General features: G+C 37.8%; 1 protein-coding gene across 1 annotated transcript; it reads left to right on the top strand.

Moving 5' to 3' along the window:
• The first annotated feature begins 13,548 nt into the window (after positions 1 to 13,548).
• LOC133865812 (zinc finger BED domain-containing protein DAYSLEEPER) lies at positions 13,549 to 19,860 on the top strand. The gene is made up of 6 exons (XM_062302296.1): positions 13,549 to 13,841; positions 13,911 to 13,985; positions 15,033 to 15,105; positions 16,399 to 16,620; positions 16,846 to 17,717; positions 18,656 to 19,860. The coding sequence occupies exons 2-6, from the start codon at positions 13,974 to 13,976 to the stop codon at positions 19,568 to 19,570; spliced, it is 2,094 nt and encodes a 697-aa protein (XP_062158280.1). The 5' UTR covers positions 13,549 to 13,841; positions 13,911 to 13,973; the 3' UTR covers positions 19,571 to 19,860.
• The last annotated feature ends 3,646 nt before the right edge of the window (positions 19,861 to 23,506 follow it).

Raw genomic sequence — 23,506 nt, 5'->3', positions numbered from 1 at the left:
TAAGGGTGAAAATATTGGAAGAATGTTGGAGAATTCATTGATAGAATGGGAGATTGAATCAGTGTTCACTATTACAACTGACAATGCTACAGTCAATGATGTGGCGATTGATTATATGAGAAGAAAGTTTAAGGACAAGAGAACTACTATTTTGGAAGGTGAATTCCTCCACAGGCGGTGTGCCGCTCATAAATTAAATCTTGTTGTAAATGAAGGCTTGAAAAAATTAGGTGATTGTTGATGAGTGCCAAATATTGTGTATTTGGACCCCTTGATTTACATTAGTTAGACCTTTAGCTCTGTTATTTTCTGATACTTTGGTTAGTTTTTGTGTTTTTATGTTTTGTAGGTCAATAAGTGAGGAATGGCAAAATTCATGTGGAATTGCTTAGAAAATTCGGAAGTTCTGAAGAACTCGATCGATCGAACTTAAATTTGAACAATCGAATTTTGCCCGATGTCGATCGATCGAATAAAAGTCGATCAATCGAAATTTCCCAGAACTTACTTTTGCAGAAACGCGCCAGAACACCTAATCAGGGGCTTCTCCATGACAAAAAGCAGTTCTCCCTCTGATTTTCGCAGCAGAACACGCTGGTTTCATGACCTTGGTTGTCTCAAGCAAGAGAGGAACCCTAGAGGGGGTTAGAGGAGTCATTTAACATGGGTTTCTAGCCCTAATTTCCTTCTATAAAAGCCATTGCCATGACTCCTTGTTGGAGAGTTCAGAGAACAGTAGATAGGTTTAATTTCGTGCATTTTGTAGTGTATTCCAGTAGCTTTTGTTCTTAGACACTTTCTCTTTGTAAAGCTTTTCTTTTATTTCCATGGTTGTTCTTCATTTTCTTGTGGTGTTCTTAGTCATGGAAGGCTAGTAACCTCAACTAAGGTTGAGGATGAAACATTTCCATTGATGATACTCACACTCTTGTTATACCACTTGCACATTTGATGATATATCATATTTGTTATTCAAAGTTTCATTCATTTAAATGCTTTATCTTTTGCAATGAATGTGGTTGTTGGTAGATATAGGACATTTAATGTGTTTCAACCGATGGATACATTGATTTATCGGTTTGAATGATGATATCCATTGTGATTTGTTCACTAAATGGATACATTGGATGATTTGATTTCAAATGAGTACTCTTTGTGATTTATCTTTGAGTTGGATTCATTTAATGGTTCTAAGGTTTATGGTTGAGAAACTTGAATGACACCCTAAGCTTAATGTTCTTTGGGTGTTCAAGTGGAAACCAAGAGTGTGAGTTGTTGGATTTGGTTAGGTAGATTCCTTAGCCTTAGTTTCTTTTAATTTGCATATTTCATTTCATCTCGTTTATTTAGTCTTTTGTTCTTGAATCAATCCTCAAACTGTTGGAACTAGGTTAAAATGAGGTTGATTAAACAAGACACCAATATTTGACCATTTCCCTGTGGATTCGACCTCGCACTTGCACACACTATATTGCCAACGATTCGTGTGCTTGCGAGTACTCATTAAAACACACATCAAGTTTTTGGCGCCGTTGCTGGGGATATCGGTTCAAAAATTGGTTTTTGTTTGATTGATTTTGTTTTTCTACTAGTTAGATAGATTTTTGTTTCATTTTTTTTTTTTTCTGTTGTTTAGTTTCTGTTATGTATTCTAAGTTCTTTCTTTGTTTCTCCCGGATCTGTTCTGCAGCTTCTGCAACTTACTGGGTGCCCTGAAGAATCGATCGATCGAAAATAAATTCGATCGATCGAGTTAGCATCTGCCTAATATAAAATCGATCGATCAAAAATATATTCGATCGATCGAAATAGACTTCGATCGAACAAACTTTCTGCACAGCAGCAGCTCGGAACAAGGTGAGTATCTCTGTTCCAGTACTTCTTTTAGTCCATTTTGTTCATAATTTGTTTCTGTTTAATAGTATTTTGCTGTTTGTTTAATTTCCTTTTAGTTCATTATAATTTAGTTCAAAGTCTGTGTAGTTTGTGTTTCATATTACCCTCAATTTGTTTTATTTTGTTCTAACAAAAAAAAAAAAAAAAAGAAAAGAAAAGAGAGCTTCTGTTCTGTTTTTGTTCCTGTTTCTGTTCCTGTTCCTGCACAATTTCAAATATTCGATCGATCTACTACAATTTCGATCAATCGATTTTATATTCAATCGATCGACCTCAACTTAGAAGGCAGCTCCTGGATAAGATTAGTAGCAGAAATTTTCACCAAAAATTCTTTTTGGTCCCAATTTGTAAGTATTCTTAGTTTTACTTTTGCTGCTATCTTTGTGTAAATTGTATGCATTTTTGTTAGTCTTTACCTTTTTAGTTGTGTTAATTTTTCTTTTGATAAAAAATAAAAATAAAAATAAAATTTTTTTTGCTAGTGAGGGTCTACTTAGCTATCTAAGGACAATGACAAGGCGAATTCTGGCAAGGACAGGTCTTGGGATTTAAGTGTGTCCAATGTGACCCCCCTCACCTACCAGGGAACTAGCCTAGATTGTACTTTGGAGAACTTTGTTCCCCATTAGCAAATTCTTTTCTTTATTTTTGTTTGTCTTTTGGTTAAACATTTGTGTATGCTTGGTGTATGCTTGGTAGAAGATCATTGAACCTAGACTTGACATCTTTAGATCTCGAAATTGAAAGACTCTTAGGAGAAGTCTTAGAAATTCTATTGAGATGGGAGATAACATGCATGCGAATGAGAATGAGAGGAATCGGGGAGAAAACGTTGATCATACTAGGACACTTAGGGATTTGTTTGCACCCGTTGCAACAAATTCTCCTTCATGTATAGTGTTACCCCCAACCAATGCCACTCACTTTGACCTCAAGCCTTATGTCATCCAACTCCTACCTGCATTCCATGGCTTGGACCTCGAAAATCCTTATAGCCATGTGAAGAAATTCAAAGACATCTGTGCCCCCTTCAAATTTCAAAATTTTTCTGAAGAGTCTGTGCATCTTAGGCTTTTTCCTTTCTCACTCCATGATAGAGCCAAGGCATGGTTGGATTCAAACATGCCTGGTTCCATCACTTCTTGGGAGAACATGCTAAACAAGTTCTACAATAAATTCTTCCCCATGTCCAAAGTCAATGAGTGTAGGAAGGAGATAAGCTCATTTACTCAAGAAGAAGATGAGAAATTTTCTGAGAGTTGGGACAGATTTCAAGATATGCTAATTAAGTGCCCTCCACATGGATACGAGAAGTGGAGACTCGTGCAATTTTTCTATCAAGGATTAACTCAATCCAACCGTAGCATGATCGAGTCGATGAACGGAGGCGCATTTCTGAGTTTGACAGGAGAGGAGGCGTATAGGACCTTAGATCAATTATCCGACAATTCCCAACAGTGGGATTTTTCAAGCTGTCGAGATAAAGCTGCTCGCATTCAGAAGAAGGGAGGCATCTACGAGGTTAAGGAGGATATAGAATTAAAAATGAAGATAGATGCCCTTACCAAAAAGGTCGAAGCCCTAGTTGTTAGCAAATCCATGAATGCTGCCAATCCATTCCATGTTGACTGTTGTTCCATCTGTGCTAGTCCCATGCACTTAGCATAGACTTGCCCATCATTGCCGGCTTTTGTCGAGTCACCAATGGAGCAAGTGAACGCTTTCAACGATTATCGGAAACAATCAAGTGGACCTTTCTCCGAATCATACAATCCAGGGTGGCGGAACCACCCTAACTTTTCTTGGAAGCAGAACCAGCCTATGACTCAAGGGGGAGTTCTTCACCAATCCCATACTCAATACCCCCTGGATTTCATCAGCCGGTTCACCATCAAAGCCGTCCATCCCAGCCAGCACCATCATACCAAGCCCCTACTCAAGCCCCTGCCTCTTCTTCACAGTCTTCTTTGGAAGACACTCTTAAGGCTTTCATCCAACTTACAGGCCAATCCATCAATGACGTGAAGAATGCTACCATGGTGAACACTCAAGCTATTGCCAAGATGGAGACCCAGATCGGGCAAATTGCTAGTCACCTGGGGGAAAGAGAAAAGGGAAAGCTCCCTAGTCAACCTGTGCCAAATCCAAAGTTGCAGTTCCATGAGGGAAGTTCATCAAATGCAGTGCATGGGCTGGAGCATGTGCAAGCCGTTGTCACACTGAGGTCAGGGAAACAAGTAGACAACCAAGTGGTTCACCCTGAGGAGAACCCTGCTGCACAAGAAGGACAAGGAAGCAGGAGCGTAGAGAAGAGAGATGCCGAGCCATCTACATTAGCTCCGACCTTAGAGACTCCTCCTAGGTCGTTCATACCTAAGGCACCATTCCCTGATAGACTTCTCGCGCCAAAGAAGGGAGGAAAATTCGAGGACATTCTGGAGGTGTTCAAACAAGTGCAGATCAACATCCCGTTCTTGGATGCCATCCAACAAGTGCCGTCTTACACTAAGTTCTTGAAGGATTTGGTAACTGTAAAGCGGAAAACCAATGTCCCGAAAAAAGTTTGTTTGACCAAGCAAGTCAGCTCAATCCTCTAGTGTAGGCTGCCTATCAAGTATAAGGACCCCGGATGTCCTACTATTTCCTGCACAATAGGCATCAGCCACATTGAGAAGGCGCTGCTTGACCTTGGAGCCAGTGTCAATCTCCTACCCTATTCAGTTTACCTGCAATTGGGGTTAGGAGAATTGAAGCCCACCACCATGACACTGCAGCTGGCTGACCGGTTAGTTAAGATACCACGGGGAATAGTGGAGGATGTTTTGATTAAGGTGGACAAGTTTTATTTCCCCGTGGATTTTATAGTGCTAGATACTGAGCCGGTACAGAATGTTGGAGTTCAAATACCGATGATCCTCGGGCGACCATTCTTAGCTACGGCTAACGCCTTGATCAACTGTAGGACGGGGGTAATGAAGATCTCCTTCGGCAATATGACAGTGGAGCTGAACATCTTTGACATCAGCAAGAGGCCGAGGGAATGTGATGAGATCGGAAGTGCCTGCTTGATTGAGGAGATCATAGAGGAAGAATCAAGCACCAAAGACCCCCTGGAGGCATGCTTTGCTCAGTTTGGAGAAGATCTGGACTTGGATGAGTTACTTGAGCAAGCAAATGCCATTTTAGAGTTTTCTCCTCTGGTGAGCAAGGAAGAAGAGGAGGCAACAGTACTTGAGCCTCTTTAAAAGGAACTTAAGCCCCTGCCAGACAATCTTAAGTATAAGTTCCTAGGTCCAGCCGAAACTTTGCCTATAATCATAGCTTCGAATCTACATGCTTCTCAGGAGGAGAAATTGTTAGACGTGTTGAGAGAGCATAAGGAAGCTATAGGCTGGACCATAGAAGATATTAAGGGAATCAGCCCCTCGGTGGTTATGCACAAGATACATCTGGAGGAAGACACCAAACCATCAAGGGAGCCACAGAGAAGGCTAAACCCGACCATGCAGGAAGTCATCAGAGGAGAAGTAATCAAGTTATTGGATTCAGGAGTCATCTACCCAATCTCTGACAGCAAATGGGTGAGCCCCATTCATGTCGTGCCCAGGCGAGCTGGAGTAACGGTCGTGCAGAACAAGGAAGGCAAGTTGGTCCCAACTCGAGTACAGTCTGGATGGAGAGTCTGCATAAACTACCGCAAGCTAAACACCGCCACCAGGAAAGATCACTTTCCTCTTCCGTTCATTGATCAAATGGTGGAGCGGTTGGCCGGGCACGAGTATTATTGTTTTTTGGATGGTTATTCTGGATATAACCAGGTCCCTGTGGACCCTGAAGACCAAGAGAAGACGACCTTCACTTGTCCGTTCGGGACGTTCGCCTACCGACGCATGCCCTTTGGCTTATGCAATGCACCCACTACTTTTCAGCGGTGCATGATTAGCATCTTTTCTGACATGGTGGAGCGTTTCCTGGAGGTATTTATAGACGACTTCTCAGTTTTTGGGTCATCTTTTGAGGAGTGTTTGCACCACCTCACGTTAGTCTTGGTGAGGTGTAAAGAGAAGAACCTGGTACTCAATTGGGAGAAGTGCCATTTTATGGTACAGCAAGGAATTGTGCTCGGGCACGTCATCTCTCGTTGGGGGATAGAGGTAGATAAGGCGAAGGTAGACCTGATATCCAACCTTCCGCCCCCACGGACGGTGAAAGAGGTTCGCTCTTTTCTGGGCCATGCAGGATTTTATCGGCGATTCATCCAGGACTTCAGCGAGATCGCCCGGCCCTTGTGCAAACTGTTGGTGAAGGAGGCCCCTTTCATTTTTGACGAGGACTGCAAGAAGGCATTTAGGGCCTTGAAGGAAATTCTGACGTCCACACCCATCATTCGGCCCCTGAGCTGGGGTACACCTTTCGAGATCATGTGTGACACGTCCGATTACGCTGTTGGAGCTGTGTTGGGGCAGCGCATTGACAAACTTCCCCACGTCATTTATTATGCAAGTCGAACTCTGAACGACGCCTAGCTGAATTATTCGACCACTGAGAAGGAGCTGCTGGCAGTCGTATTTGCTCTGGATAAGTTTCGATCCTACCTACTAGGATCGAAAGTCATCATATACTTAGATCACGCGGCATTGAAGTATCTTTTCTCCAAAAAGGATGCTAAATCTAGCCTCATCCGGTGGATTTTGCTCTTACAAGAGTTCGACATTGAGATCCGGGACAAGAAGGGCTCCGAAAACGTGGTGGCTGATCATCTCTCGAGGATAACCGTGGACTTCACGGAAGAAGCCGTCCCCATCTCTAAGACCTTCCCCGATCAGCAGTTGATGCATATTGCTCAGGCTCACTCACCATGGTTTGCTGACATAGTGAACTATCTTGTCACTGGTCAAATGCCTTTGCATTGGGGGCGACAAGATAAGTCTAAATTCATGTCCGTGGTGAAGAATTTTTTCTGGGACGATCCTTACTTGTTCGAGTATTGTCCCGATCAGATCATTAGGAGATGCATTCCCGAACTTGACCAATCCAGTGTCATCTCCTTCTGTCATGATCATGCCTGTGGATGCCACTTCTGTGCAAAGAAGACCGCTGCAAAGATTTTGCAGTGCGGTTTTTACTGGCCGACCATCTTTCAAGACGCTCACACGTATTGTGTTTCATGCGAGCGCTGTCAGAAGCTAGGGAGTATTTCACGCCGAAATATGATGCCCCTCAACCCCATTCTTATTATCGAGATCTTTGATGTGTGGGCAATCGATTTCATGGGACCTTTCCCACTCTCCTTCGGCTATCTTTACATTCTGGTTGCAGTGGACTACGTGTCCAAATGGGTGGAGGTGATTGCCTGCAAGACCAATGACCACAGAGTTGTGGTTCAGTTTTTAAAAGACACTATATTTGCTCGTTTTGGTACTCCTCGAGCAATTATGAGTGATGGTGGAAAGCATTTCTGCAACCGGGTCTTCGAGCAGCTGATGAAGAAATATTGCATCACGCACAAGGTTGCCACTCCCTATCACCCTCAAACGAGTGGACAAGTGGAGGTTTCAAACAGAGAGATCAAGAGGATTTTAGAGAAGACGGTGAACCCGTCAAGAAAAGATTGGTCTCTCCGGTTGAACGATGCATTATGGGCGTACCGGACAGCTTTCAAGACGCCGATTGGCATGTCGCCTTACCGTATCGTGTACGAGAAAGCATGCCACCTGCTTGTGGAGTTAGAGCACAGAGCCTACTAGGCCATTAAGCAGCTGAAATTCGATCTCACAAAGGCTGGCTCACAGAGGAAGCTCCAACTCAATGAATTGGAAGAGCTGAGGAACGATGCTTATGATTGTGCTAGGATGTACAAAGCACGGATGAAGAAGGTTCACGACCAGAACATATTGAGGCGATTTTTTGAGCCCGGTCAGAAAGTCCTTCTTTACAATTCACGTCTGCATCTGTTTCCAGGGAAGCTCCAATCTCGATGGATAGGCCCTTTCATAGTTCGATCAGTATTTTCTTATGGGGCTATTGAGATTGAGGATCCAAAAAATGGCAGCACGTTCAAGGTGAACGGGAAACGACTGAAGCCATTTTTGGAGTTACAGAGCTCGGAGGTTGAGACGACCCTTTTAGAGGATCCGAGTTACTCGGAGTGATTGTCGTCAGGATGGAAAGTCTGGCCGAAGACTGAAAACTTAGCGCTTGTGGGAGGCAACCCTCATCATTTTTCCTTATCATTTGATTTTATTTCTTGTGTTTTAGTTGTGATTTTCAGGACAGTGTCTGCCATTCAAGTTTGGGGGAGCGCTTCTCTTGCAGTATGCCCAACTTGCATCACCATTTCAGTATTGTATCTCTAGCCACATTGGGGACAATGTGTCATTCTAGTTTGGGGGTGGGGTAGACATTTTTGTTTATTTTCATTTAATGTTTGCTTTGTTAATACTTGTTAATATATATACCTTATTGTTAGTTGAGCATGGTTACATCTTACTATGGTTTGCATCTCATTGGTTTGTTTAACATGTTGAATTTTGCATATCATTAAAATCTGAGATCTTTTGACTCATCTTTGGATTAGAGAGACTTGACATTGTTTATCACAAGCACATTAGCATTGTTTCTGTGGGGTATGAGATTTGAATTAAAAATTATATGCCTTGAGGTTTGTAGGATGACTTGTTAATGAAACCTTGGCTTATTGTTATATATATATATATAAAAAATCTCTGCTTAGAATAATATCACCAATTTGACTTCTCATTGAGTAACCGGGCCCCTTGCCTCATTAAGCATTGGGTGTTCGCGTAAAGAGATGAGAATTTCAGCTTGGATGTTTGTTTAGCTAGTTTGAATTCGTAGCCTTTTTGACTTGAGTAATTAAGCCATTGGGGATGTTTTTACATCTAGTGCCCTAAAACCATCTGGTTTGGGAGTCACTGGCCCAACACTCGTTACATGGGTCAATTAGAAAGCTTAATGGAGTCAAGCATTGCACAGCCGACACAAAAATAATAAATAAATACTAATAAATGTAAGATAAGCCTTGGTTATTTAATGGAAGTCCTGCGAATTTTTGGATATATGTGCTTTGAGGAAAATCAAAACCCCATGACTCTATATTATTCACACCTTGCACTTTTGAACATGTGTTGTCTCAATTTTCGATCTATGAGTTGATCGATTTTTGATAACATGATAATATGATATTCATTTTGTTAGATATACTCATGATGTGTGAACCATGTGTTTGAATGATGATTTTTGTTCAATTGATAATTCAGTACTTCAATGTTTGTGGGTATCATTTCTGACAAACCCTTACGAAACTTAACTCGTCCACTAAAGAGTCCTAGGGGTTTAAAAGGCTTGTTGCATATGCTAAATGCAATTGTTTCTCCCACGAAAGAGGATTTATGTTTCATGCTTTGATTTTGTTTTCCATTTTGTTTTTGCTAAGGGACTAGCAAAATGTAAGTTTGGAGGTATTTGATGAGTGCCAAATATTGTGTATTTGGACCCCTTGATTTACATTAGTTAGACCTTTAGCCCTGTTATTTTCTGATGCTTTGGTTAGTTTTTGTGTTTTTTTGTTTTGTAGGTCAATAAGTGAGGAATGGCAAAATGCATGTGGAATTGCTTAGAAAATTCGGAAGTTCTGAAGAACTCAATCGATTGAACTTAAATTTGATCGATCGAATTTTGCACGATGTCGATCGATCGAATAATTTCGTTCATTTCATAGTGTATTTCAGTAACTTTTGTTCTTAGACACTTTCTCTTTGTAAAACTTTTCTTTTATTTTCATGGTTGTTCTTCATTTTCTTGTGGTGTTCTTAATCATGGAAGGCTAGTAACCTCAACTAAGGTTGAGGATGAAACCTTTCCATTGATGACACTCACACTCTTGTTATACTACTTGCACATTTGACGATATATCATATTTGTTATTCAAAGTTTCATTCATTTAAATGCTTTATCTTTTGCAATGAATGTGGTTGTTGGTAGATATAGGACATTTAATGTGTTTCAACCGATGGATACATTGTTTTATCGGTTTGAATGATGATATCCATTGTGATTTGTTCACTAAATGGATACATTGGATGATTTGATTTCAAATGGGTACTCTTTGTGATTTATCTTTGAGTTGGATTCATTTAATGGTTCTAAGGTTTATGGTTGAGAAACTTGAATGACACCCTAAGCTTAATGTTCTTTGGGTGTTCAAGTGGAAACCAAGAGTATGAGTTGTTGGATTTGGTTTGGTAAATTCCTTAGCCTTAGTTTCTTTTAATTTGCATATTTCATTTCATCTCATTTATTTAGTCTTTTGTTCTTGAATCAATCCTCAAACCGTTGAAACTAGGTTAAAATGAGGTTGATTAAACAAGACACCAATATTTGACCATTTCCCTGTGGATTCGACCTCGCACTTGCACACACTATATTGCCAACGATTCGTGCGCTTGCGAGTACTCATTAAAACACACATCAATTGTATTTCTAATATTAGGAATGCAGTGAAATTTGTGAGGTCTTCACCACAGAGAATGGCAAGGTTTAAAGAATGCATAAAGTGTGAAAAAATTCAATGTACGAAGACAGTGTCTCTAGATGTTCAAACAAGATGGAATTCTACGTACTTGATGTTGAGTTCGGCTGAGAAGTATGAAAAAACTTTTACTCGACTTGGAAAGGAAGATGGTCATCCTTTTGTTGTTCCTAGCTATGATGAGTGGGAAAATGCTAGGGAATTTGTGAAGTTTTTGAAACCTTTTTATGAAGCCACATTGAAGTTTTCTGCCTCAACTCATGTCACCTCCAATTCATATTTCATTCAACTTTGTATTATTATAAAAACATTGTCTGATGGATGTTTGAGTTCTAATCTTATCCTTAGTGCAGTGAGTTGGGATATGAAAAGTATTAGGGGACTATGGATAAGGTTAACTTATTGTTGTATGTTGCTCATGTTCTTGACCCGCGTACCAAGTTTAAGGTGTTACAATATTCTTTGGTAAAATGCAGTGGCCCTGAGTAGGCGAAAGAAATCGAGACAAATGTGAAAGACCTCTTGAACCATTTGTGGGAGCAATACAATAAGTTATATGGGGGGCATTTGTCTAAATTTGATGCGGGTTTGGAAAGCTCAACTGTTACATCTATAGATGCTAGTGGTAACAACACTGATGATACACTTGCAGAGACATAATATATGAATGACCTATTCCAACACCTTGAGGAAGAGAACAACTTGGAGTGTAGTGTATGTTGGAGGTGGATCGTTATTTTTTGGATGGGTGTGAAGCAACATCAAAAGATTTTGACATCTTACTTTGGTGGAAGGTTGATGCATCCAAATATCCTATCATCGCAGAAATAGCCCGTGATATATTGTCCATTCCTATTTCCACAGTTGCATACGAGTCCGCATTCAGCAACGAAGGACGTATATTGGATCATTTTAGGAGTTCATTATCTCCAATAATAGTTGAGGCCTTGATTTGCACTCAAGATTGGTTAAAGGGCAATCAAGACTTGGAGTATGAGAAGATTATTGAAATCTTTAATGAGCATGGTAAATGATTATAAATTCATTTTATTTTTCATTATTATTAATTCATTTTTGTTATTTATTCATTTTACTCATTCTCATTTTTTTTTTCTTCTATTGTAGTTATAGATGATTGAGAGGAGAGCTGCAGAAAGCCACAGACCATGCTTGGATATGTTTAATGTTTATGAACTTTTGGGTTTTAACTTTTTTAATTCTTAATATGTTTAATGTTTATGAACTTTTGATTGCTGGTTTGTTTAAAAATGGTAGTTGACCTTTGTAATTTTCAGACATTATGGAGACTGTTTGATAGCTTAATGTCTTTGTGATAGGTTGTGCTTTATTGTTAAGAGAGGCTTAATGTCTGCTCCTTGTAATGTTTATTTATTATTTAGATAGCTGCTGTTTTAGATTTTGCTTGGTTTAGTTGGTGAAGATTTTTCCTAGCAGTGATTTGTTTTATGTTGCTGCCTCTATTTTTTCATCCAACAAGCCAATTTAAGATAGATGCCTCTGTTTATTTTAATTAGGTATCTTGTGAGTTGTGACAGGTGACTTGTATTTCTAATGGTAGCAGATCAGCAGATGCTACTAGTTTAAAAAAAAAAAATGAATTTAACTGAATTGCATTAAGTTGGGCTAGAATTAAAAGAGAGAAGGTTCATTCACTGTTATATATACTCTTAGTTTTCATATCTGTTTATGTGTACAAAGTTGATATATCCCTACAACCATAAAATACTAGGCAACTCTTTGTATATATAACTGAATATATAAAGCCCAATGAAGTCCCGCCCCCCCCCCCCCCCCCCCCCCCCCCCAAAAAAAAAGGGCCCAATGCCTAAAATACTAAAAATAGGCCCAAAATATATATTTAAAAAAAAAACCCGGTTTAGGTACCCGGTTTATTCGGGTAACCTGGGTACCCGGATTCGGTCCCGGTTATTGAAAATCCAATAACCAGGACCCCGGTTACGGTTCCCGATTTTGGCCAATAATCAGGAACCAGAATCAGATTTACACCCCTACATAACAAATGCTCCCTCTTTTATAAATTTTCAACTTAACTTTCAACTACTCACTCATTCAAAGTTATTTCTTTCGAAAATAATTATGTATTATTTGAAAAACTTGCAGATTGCAAATAATTTTTATTCAAGGTCATGAATATTCCAGGTCATCATGATACTTCAACTGACATTAGTACAAAAATATTCTAAGCATTTTTTGTTGTCGGAATCCCATTGTGTTAGTATAAAATAATTGTAAGAAAAAGAAGAGGGTCAAAATAATTATATTTTATTTTATCTTGTTGGCGGTGTAGTAAATATTAGGGATAAAAATTTCCTACAAATGAGTTTGTAGAAATTTCATATAATCCACATATAAGATTGACATGTGTCCCTTAGCATGTGAGAAATACATATTATTTTAATAACATGTGCTTCTCACGAGATATGTTAGCTGCACAATAATTTTGTACAAGAATTGCACAACAATGCTGATGTGTCCAATATTTTAAATTTATTTTTTTAAAAAAAATGTTAAACACATAATCATTGTTATGCAATTATTGTGTAAGAATTGTATAAATAACATATCTCGCTTCTCATATGCTTTTTTTTAATAGTATTAATAAAAAAACCATGTCATTTTAACAAGTTTAAAATACATATGACTCTTATATATATATATATATATATATATATATATATATATATATATATATATATATATATATGAGTTATATGAAATTTTTTACAACAAATCAGTTTACACGAAATTTTTGTCGAAATATTAGTAATTTAAGGGTAAAAACCTCCGATTTGAACGTTTTATTTGAAAATGGGTTACGACATGGAGCGAGGGTGATGGGTTTAGAGCCGAAACCAAAGCCAAAACTAGCTGGGCCTGGGGCTTCACAAACAACAAACCCCAATCAGCCTAACTTGAAAGACAAAGCTGGCTCGGTGTCGTTTCGTTTCGACCCTCGCACCTGAGTCAGATTCACAAACCCACCAGCCGAGCCACCTTCACATCACTCACACATTTCTCTCTCAAAACGTAAATAAAACCACTAAAACGGTGGCGTAAAGCTAGAACAATGGGCCGAGCGTGCTCGAGTTGATCTCTGTGTGTGTGTCTGTATGCATAGGCGTCGCGGCTGAGAGGCTCTGCGCAGTCAAAGCTGATCTGTTCACTTTATCTTTCTTGCTTTAATTTCTCTCTCTCGGCTCAGATCCATCCGGCTCAGATCTAGCCCCGCCGATCCTTGTTTTCCAGCTTCGATCTCCCTCCATTTCCTCTCAATCTTTTTTCTGACCGCTCTTTGTGATGCTTGGCCTCCAACCAGAGATGCCGTGCACAGACCTCAATTCAGTGCTTCATGGTGAGTGATCCACGGTACTTGGCTAACCCACTCCTCTAAGAAATTAACGATTTTTTATTTGAATTTCAGGTTGTGTTTCTTAGCACTGAGAAGTTGAATTGAAGAAGGAGGATTCTGTTGATTGTGTTTCTAATGAATTTTGGGGTAAGAAACTAAAAAGTAGAGAGCAGCTACTGATAATGTTTAAGCTTCTTTAGCTAGTAGTGATCACATGGTTTATTTGAGCATCTCTTTCTTCCTACTGCATTGATTGCCAAGCTGACCAGTTCCAGTTTTTAAGTCTTCTTTTTCTTTTTCTCTTTTTAATTATGCTTTTAGTTGTTCCAAGAATAGAGATTATTAAAAATGTAAATTTGGAGTTTAAAATGGGGGGTTACTTTCTTGATTGTTTGTAAGATTTTTTTTTTTATTTTTTTTTTTGGGATGAACATTTCTGCGAAATATTTGCTTGTTTACTTTTTGTCTTTCGAGTTTTGAGTATTAATTGAATGGTGTTGGAATTTCTCGTATAGTGGAAAATCCCACATCGAGTAGAAACAACTCACTTGAGTTGTTGATATAATATACTTGGATCTAAATCCATAGGTATAGGCTTTTAGGAACATGTGTATCATAGTCTCGCTTGAGAATTTCCCAAGATGTTCTACCCCTTAACAAATGGTGAACGTATGATGTTTGGTTTATGATCTTGTTTGTGCGAGCGCCTCCTGTTGTTTGTCGCTTAATGGGTTATTTGTATGGTTTTAACGTGCTGTATATGTATGTGTAGATGGCTACTTTGTCTTCTTTTTGCTGGAATACAAATATGAGAAAGTTTTACAACTTTAATCTATGTGGAAAAGGAAGATATAAGCAACTTTTTGATATTTTATCTATATCACTCAGCTTATTTCTCATTCATTTGTTGACTATAACAATTGTACCTCATTTTCCGGGAGTTTTTATACTATTTGATTTTGGCTTGCTACATTAACTTTGGGGGGGAGCATATTCAAAACAAATTGTTTTGATGGAAGTATATCATCTCTAGTTGGAACTACATTTTGCATTGCTATTTAATTGTTTCATGAATTAAAAAGTATCCATGTTTTCTTTAATTTCTAGCATGGTATGGATTCTTGTTTGAGGAATATTTACAATTCCCTTTTCAAAATGTTAATTGTTTTCTCATAATTAATGTTGGACTTTCAGACAGGAACAGTTAGTGGTAAGGCAGGGAACCAAATGGACTGGACTGCAAATAACACATTTAAATCTTTCAAAGGTACTGAAATTGATATATGATTTTGTTATTCATGAAAAAAAAATAATGGCGTCAATATGTTAAGGTATACCTTTGTTTTGGGTACTGCCATTGTGTATTTACAACTAAAATGAGATGCTAGCAATCCAGCAATGTTGTCCTGCATCCTGTTTATTTGTGATGCATACTATATAGAAGGTCAATTTCATGTATGACAATGTTACACAAAATTATAAGATACTAAAAGGAAGGTAGAGATTGATGTAGATCAACTTTCTTAGTTCCTAATATGGTGCATGTTTACTTGTCTATTTCTACAAAAATTCTGAATTAGCTGCATATACTGCGCGAATCTCAGCAATAACTTGTGATAATGTTTGGCTGTTGCTTAGGAATTTTTTTCCAAAACGTTAATATACTTCTTTTATCTGGTAATTGCTACTAATAAGCAGTTTCACAAAATCTGACATGTTCCATTTATATTTTTTGCTGTTACACTTGAGGAATACATGGATATATTATATATGAAAATTAATTTACAAAAAAAAAAAAGAAAAAAGAAAAAAAGAAAAAAAGAAAAAAAGATATCTGCAGTGTAAATTTTGCAGTTGGAAATGTGTTGAAGGGTTATGTAGGAAGTAGGATGTTTCATCGTACTGGGATAGTAAAAATTCCGAATCTTCCTGTTTTAAACTTTTAATGCAAGTATTTGGGGTTGATTTATGGGGATTATAGTATATGGAGGTACGAATCTTTTTTTTTTTAAAAAAAAAAATAAAAAATTATATTGATCCAATTCAACAGAGAACACCTGCGTAGAGGAAGTTGTGTGGATCAAACAATGAGAACATGAGACTTACTGATAAAGTACCAAAGCATAAACTGAACTTAAACGTCGGATTAGGTTGGTGTCTTTGACAAGGGAAAATATCTAATTACCAGACCTGTTCGGTAGTTAAAGTGTACCACATTCTTGATATGAAATGAGAAAGCTTGCCAAGAATGGATGGACTATTCCAGTTTCTGTGGACTGAAATAGGGACTTATTCTAGATCTACGGTTATCATTAAGTTTTTGAACATCTTAACATACATATGAGTCAATTTGTTTAAATTGGATGTTTCTTTTAATGCTCTATAGATTTCCCGACATGCTGAAGAAAAAGAAAAAGAAAAAGAATGATCATGATGTCTAGCAGCAATTTTTCTTTTTTATTTGTTGATAATGTGGATATTGGGCTTTCTGATGGTGGACTTTCAATAATGAATAACCAATGAATCTATGATTCTTTCTGTTTGTTGCTTCTTGATTTAGATATGGAACCCAAATCCATGATGGATATCGCAATCATTCCAAACATTGAAGCAATAGATATTGGATTGGGTTCTTCAGAAAAGGCAAATGCTATTACTTCCGCAAAACCGAGAAAGAAGACAATGACATCAGTTTATCTCAAATTTTTTGAAACAGCTCCTGATGGGAAAAGTAGGAGGTGCAAATTTTGTGGACAGAGCTATTCTATTGCGACTGCCACTGGTAATAATTTTCTGTACCTCATTTCTTGTTATTGATGTTGTGTTGTTGCACTCAATCTCAACATGTGATGAGATATTGCAGCACAAAATGTGTGAAATGGCGTATTCCCCCCCCCCCCCCCACAACTTTTCTTATTTTCACTTGCCTCCAAAAATTACAAGGACCACCCTTCCCTGGCCCTGGGTCAAGCCTATTACTGATGATCATGCATTTTTATCTGTGAAGGCAATTTGGGAAGGCACCTGAGTAATCGGCATCCAGGATACGATAAGTCAGGGGATGTTGTCAGCAATCCAGCACCACAGCCCATAACTGCAATCAGGAAATCTCAACCTCAAGGGAAAGCTCCCCAGGTGGATTATGATCATCTAAATTGGTTGCTCATTAAGTGGCTCATTGTAGCTTCTCTCCCTCCTTCGACATTGGAAGAAAAGTGGTTGGCAAACTCCTATAAGTTTCTAAACCCATCAATACAACTCTGGCCAGGTGAGAAGTATAAAGCAGTATTTCGTGAAGTTTTCAGAAGCATGCAGGAAGATGTAAGAGCATCTTTGGAACAGGTTTCTTCAAAGGTCTCCATTACACTAGACTTCTGGACTTCCTATGAACAAATTTATTATATGAGTGTGACATGCCAGTGGATTGATGAGAACTGGTCTCTCCAAAAGGTTCTTCTTGATATCTGTCACATTCCTCACCCTTGTGGGGATACCGAGGTATATCACTCCCTGGTGAAGGTTCTTAAGATGTATAATATTGAAAATAGAGTCCTCTCCTGCACTCATGATAACAGTCAAACTGCCATCCATGCCTGCCATTCTTTGAAAGAGGGCTTGGATGGTCAGAAAGGAGGTCCTTTTTGTTACATCCCCTGTGCTGCTCGTACTTTGAACTTGATCATAGATGACGGATTGAGAACCACAAAACCAGTAATCTCTAAGATCCGGGAGTTTGTACTAGAATTAAATGCATCCTCAGAGATGTCGGATGATTTTATTCAGTTTACTACAGCATATCAAGAAGGTAGTTGGAAAACTCCACTGGATGCTTCAGCAAGGTGGAGTGGCAATTACCAGATGCTAGATATTGTGCGCAAGGTACTTGCTTTTGTCATTGAAACCCTGGTTTAAGATATGAGAAATGCACTAATGAAAAGGCTATTTATTTAAACTTTTGGTCAAATAGCTGTGTATAATACGCATTTGAAAATTATATACTTTTGCCTGAAATATTTACTTTCGAGTCAGATCCTTTTTTCCATCTTCAAACATTATTTTGATAGATTACAATTCAAAGTAGGAAAACAAAACCACTTATGATTTCCATAACCAAGATTGTTAAACTAGCAAGCCAAAACCTATAATTGTTTGATTCTGGTACTTCAAATATTTGATTTTTCCCCCTTAGAGAAAAAAGTGAAGAAATTATCAAAATTTTAGAAGAATGCTTTGATAAGGAATAGGACTTTGCCTGCAGAACTTAGTTGAAATTGAGGAAGTTCAGAAGTACAGTAATTAAGGACTGGGTGTAGTTAAGAAATGGGACTTTGTGAGTAGAACTTGGTATTTTTGGCAAAAAGTCTAACATCAGGCCTATAGTAGTTCCATTTGGAGAAAACAGCCAGTAGCTACAGTATAAAATACTTTTAACGACTGTTGAAATTCAGTGGATAAAGGAAATCTGCAAATACTTTATAAATAAACGGTCACTGCTTTTGAAATATGGGGATGCATGTCAAGGGTGAAATTTCTCTTTGTTTACTAATTTATTTTTTTGATCCTCCCAATTTTAATTAGGTAAAACAATTGCCTGATTACTCACCATCAAGATACTTATCCATTTCTGTGAATGATTGTCGAAACAAAAAGATAGCATTAGATGTTTTAATTTTCCTGGAATAGTTGCTATTGATAAAGGTAGAATAATTGCCTAATATATAGCCTCCCTGTGTTTATGTTTTTGTGTCTGTTTGTGTGCGCCACGTATGCATTAATAAAGTGGCCATTGATGTACTAGGATTTTACATATGACACAGGCTAGCAAGTCTATGGATGCTGTTATCAGGAAGTATGAGGAGACGCTTGGCAATAATAGGATGCTGAGTTCCGCAGAGAAGAATGCAGTCAGTATCGTGCATCAATATTTAGAACCCTTTTACAAAACCACAACGAACATATGCACAAACAAGGTGCCCACAATTGGGCTGGTTCTATTCTTCATGGATCACATCTCCGAAACAATTGCTGTCTGCAGAGAATCCCGTCACAGCCCAGACTGGCTAAAGAATGCTGCCGAAGACATGGCCATAAAGGCCAGAAATTACAATAACCAGGTTTGCAATATATTTACATACATGACAGCAATTCTTGATCCTCGAATCAAGGGAGAGCTAATTCCTGAGAGTCTCAGCTCAGGAAATTATCTTGAGGAAGCAAGAACCCATTTCATGAGAAATTATTCTACCGGCCATTTTGCATCCATGACTAGTGCATACAGTGCTCCAGAGATTGAAGATGGAGGGAGTGTCTCTTTTGCAGAAGAAATTGCTCGAAAGAAACGAAGGGTGAGCATGAGTACCGCCACTGATGAACTCACACAGTATCTGTCAGAGCCTCCAGCTCCAATACCAACGGATGTTCTGGAGTGGTGGAAGGTCAATAGCACACGCTACCCACGACTTTCTCTGATGGCTCGAGATTTCTTGACTGTGCAGGCAACTTCTGTAGCACCTGAAGAGTTGTTCTGCAGCAAAGGTGATGAGATAGATAAGCAACGAATTTGTATGCCACATGAAACTGCGCAGGCGCTCCTTTGTATCAGGTCATGGACCCATGGAGGAATCAAGTTAAAGTTCAAGTCTACTGAGATAGACTATGAGAGATTGATGGAATTGGCAGCTGCAGCTGCAGCAGATAATAGTAATGCTGCTTCTGACAAGAAACAAAAATGATGAGAGAGAGACAGCATTGCTTGGTGTCTTATGGGTATTGTCCGTACATTTCCATAAACAAAGAGATCCTCCTTTGGCCAAAAAAAAAAAAGAAGAGAAAGAAAAAAGGAGACCAGACGGAGCTTTTAGTCATATCTTTAGATGGCTACTTGTAATTTACCTTCCAACTCAGAAAGAGTTGGAATGGGTGTGCAATACACATTTTCACTTTTGTTGTATGTATAACGTAATGTATTGATGTACAGTTGAACTGAAAATGCTAACGAGAGGGAAACGCAGGAGTAATGTTATGAGAGCATCTCCAGCAGACTTGCTACTTTAACCAAAATAGTCAAATTTGACTATTATCAGCATTTTTTCTTCTCCAACAGAATAGCTAGTTTAGCCAAAATTGTAAACACATGAACAGTAAATAGCCAATGTTGCCTATTCACTGTTCATCTGTTTACAATTTTTTTATTAATATTTTCACCCTCTCCCTCTCTGTCAATCCACCGTATCTCTGAAAAATCATATTTAAATGAAAGTTAATAGAGAATCTGTTAGGGAGAGAATATAAGAAAAACAATAATTAAAGTAAAGAGTTGTACTTTTTCAACAGCTATTATAACTTTTGTTGTTGGAGATGCTATGAAGCAGCTTATCAAATCTTGTGGCAGTTTTATCCATAAGATGCTTGTAATGAAACTTTTCGTTTTCAAACTACAATAAAAGTAGAGTGATTCTTTGTGCTCGAGAACTTGAGCCTTTTTCTACTTGTAGAATCGGAAAGAGGAAGAAAATAGTAAACAATATATGTAATTAGGGATGTAAACGAAGTAAAGCTACCCGTGAGCTCACTTGGGCTCGGCTCGTGCGCGACTCGGTTATTAAATGAGCTCTTCGTAGACACAAAATTATACTCGATTATTAAACGATGCATACCCGTATAAAACTCAGCTCGCTCGTTTAAAGTTCGCGAACATACTCATAAAAAGGCTCGACTTGCTTATTAGCTCGACTTATATATATTTATTAATAAATATATGCATATATATTGATAAAAATAACTTTTTAGTATATCACTTATTAATTAACAATAATTAATTCTTGTTATACAATATATAATTATTAGTTATATCTATAAGTATCTATACAAGATACAATTTAATTATAAAAGATAATTAATATGATTATATTTTATATGATCTAAGAGACTAAGACTCTAGGTCTAATAATTAAATATCTAATGATTGTTGAATTATATGATTTAATGAAAATCTTGATACTTAATCATATTATTCAAATAATCATATCATATACAATGACAATGTAATTGGTATATTCCCAAATTAATCAATTGATTAGCAATAAAATCAACAATGTATTTCTTATAATCACAAATTAAGTATAATTATTAGAATTCATATCATTAGATTATATATTTTACTTTTCTTTTTTTTAGAAATCATAGATCTTTTATAAAATCATCCATAAAAGGCTTGCTCCGCAAGTACATATGATCATATGTATTATCACTAGAATTTATATGAAATGCATATGATCTAACAATTTATATGATATTAAATCTTATGTGACATAGCACATTATATCTTTATTATATAATGTAATAATAATATCAACAATACTTATTTTGTATCATTGTATAATTAAGTGTGATCCAAGTTCTAACAATGTACTATGATCTAATAACAATAGTTAGGTGATATGATCTAACAATTCATTTTATTAAATTTAAGTATGATCTAACAATTTATATGATATTAAATCTCATGTCATATGGCACAATGTATAATGTAATAATGATATCAAGAATACTTATTTTGTATCATTGTATAATTAAGTGTGATCCAAGTTCTAACAATATACTATGATTTAACAATTCATTTTATTAAATTTAAGTATAATCTAACAATTTATATGATATTAAATCTCATGTCATATGGCACAATGTATAATGTAATAATCATATGATCACAACATTCTTACAAATATCATTTCATATTTAACACATGAATCACAAAGTTAAAATTATTTACTATACAACAACACTACCAATAGTAAAAACATCAAATTAAAAATCAACAACGTGTTTCTTATAATCACAAATTAAGTATAATCATTATAATTCATATCATTAGATTATATGATCATATGTATAATCACTAGAATTTATATGAAAGACATATGATCTAACAATTTATATGATATTAAATCTTAGGTGATATGACACATTATATCTTTATTATATAATGTAGGCTTGGCAATTCGGGTTCACAAGTCGAGTTCGTGTCAACCCTGATATGAACTCCACCAACAATTGTGATGAAACCCGATAATAATGATGGTTTGAAACCCCAAGATCATGTAGACAAGATTTGTTAAGCCTTGACCCGTCACCTAACTAGATGAGAAACCAAGACTACGAAGGATTGAAATGCCACACCAAGAAACCTAAGAATCTCTCAAGAATCAAGGTGATAAGTTTGGTTGTTTGAACGCCACAAGATTAACTTGATAAGTTCAAAGAGTTCTTTCAAGAACAAAGAGGAGCACAAGACCTCACAATAATGATAATTTTCTGAAAACAATATCTGCCTTACAAAATTCGTAATGCCCATCTATATACTTGGAACAACCCTCCAAGAATAGGAAAATTCATAACTACAGCTTTAAAAGCAACACAAACAACAACATAAACAAGTCCCCACAAAATAAATAAATGACTAAGTTCAATGTATTTAACATAACCAGCCAAGACCAAGTTCATTCCCTTATTTAATATCCTTGAAACTAAACAAGTTCACACCCTTTAATGGTCAAACCATGCTGGTCACGTTTTTGCATGCTAATTAGCCTCTTCAATTGTTTTGATGACATGGACTAAGCCTTGATTATTATTTGAGCCCATCTTGGTCTTTTTAGAATCGGCCCAATTCTCTTGGATTAGCCCATTTAGTGCTTCCTTGAAACGTTTGGCTCTAAGTCTTGTAATTGGGCCACTAGGAAGAGACAAAGGGTCATGTGCAACTTCAGCTCCATTCCTACGTGTATGATCAACATGTCCAGCTCCTTGGTTTGCATCAAACCCGACCAACCTGATTATGTAAACAGGCTCAACACAAACCCGACCTGATTATTAATCGGGTTGGAACCCGTGATCGAAACATGACCTGATTAATAATCGGGGTAACCCGAACATGACCCGATGGACCCGTTTAATAGGCTCCAATGGAAAGGGTGTTTCGTGTTCGGTGTTCTGTCTTCGGTATGGACTATGGAGCGGGAGGGCTTTGATAGTGTGTCGGCGGGTGTTCTTCCTCAGGATTGGCTTTTGCCTTACGCGTGGTACTCGACCCAACCCGACACGAACCTGGTGTCAATCCGACACTGGAGAGCATAGGCTGCATAAAGAATCAGAGATTAAAGAGAGGGGACGGAGTGTGGAGTCGATGGGGGACGACGCACAGCTGAGCTGTGAAGTGAAGGCCGCGACGCCGCGTGAAGTTATGAACTGTGAAGCCGTGGCCCGTGAGTGAAGTATCGAACGTTCTGCAAAGCTGTGAACTGGTTACTGGTGTGAAGCACTGAAGCAATGAAGGCGAAGCTGTCAGCTGTGAGGCGGGCCGCAGGCGTGAAAGGGAAACACCGAAAGTCTGAAACGGTGAAAGTGACAAGTGGCTAGGGTTTTCTACTTTTCTTTCTTTTCGATTTCGAGCGATTTTTTTTTTTACATAATCGGGTATGAGACCTAGTTTTAACCGGGTCATTATCGGGTTGACCCGATTATGACCCGAACCCGATTACCCCAAACCCAAACCCTGTATTTTCGTGTTGTGTTCGTGCCGGGTTCGCAAAGTCGTGTCAAAAATTGCCAACCCTAATATAATGTAAGAATCATATCAACAATACTTATTTTGTATAATTAAGTGTGAT

The sequence above is a fragment of the Alnus glutinosa genome, chromosome 4 (genome assembly GCF_958979055.1).
Source record: "Alnus glutinosa chromosome 4, dhAlnGlut1.1, whole genome shotgun sequence".
In the NCBI taxonomy this organism is placed as follows: domain Eukaryota; kingdom Viridiplantae; phylum Streptophyta; class Magnoliopsida; order Fagales; family Betulaceae; genus Alnus; species Alnus glutinosa.
This window is presented reverse-complemented; position numbering and strand designations above follow the sequence as displayed.

What these genes read in the sequence shown, in the direction of transcription:
- LOC133865812 (XM_062302296.1), top strand. An exon ending in CACATTTAAATCTTTCAAAG is followed by an intron (nt 15,106 to 16,398) that starts GTACTGAAATTG and finishes TTCTTGATTTAG; the next exon opens with ATATGGAACCCAAATCCATG. An exon ending in TTCTATTGCGACTGCCACTG is followed by an intron (nt 16,621 to 16,845) that starts GTAATAATTTTC and finishes TTATCTGTGAAG; the next exon opens with GCAATTTGGGAAGGCACCTG.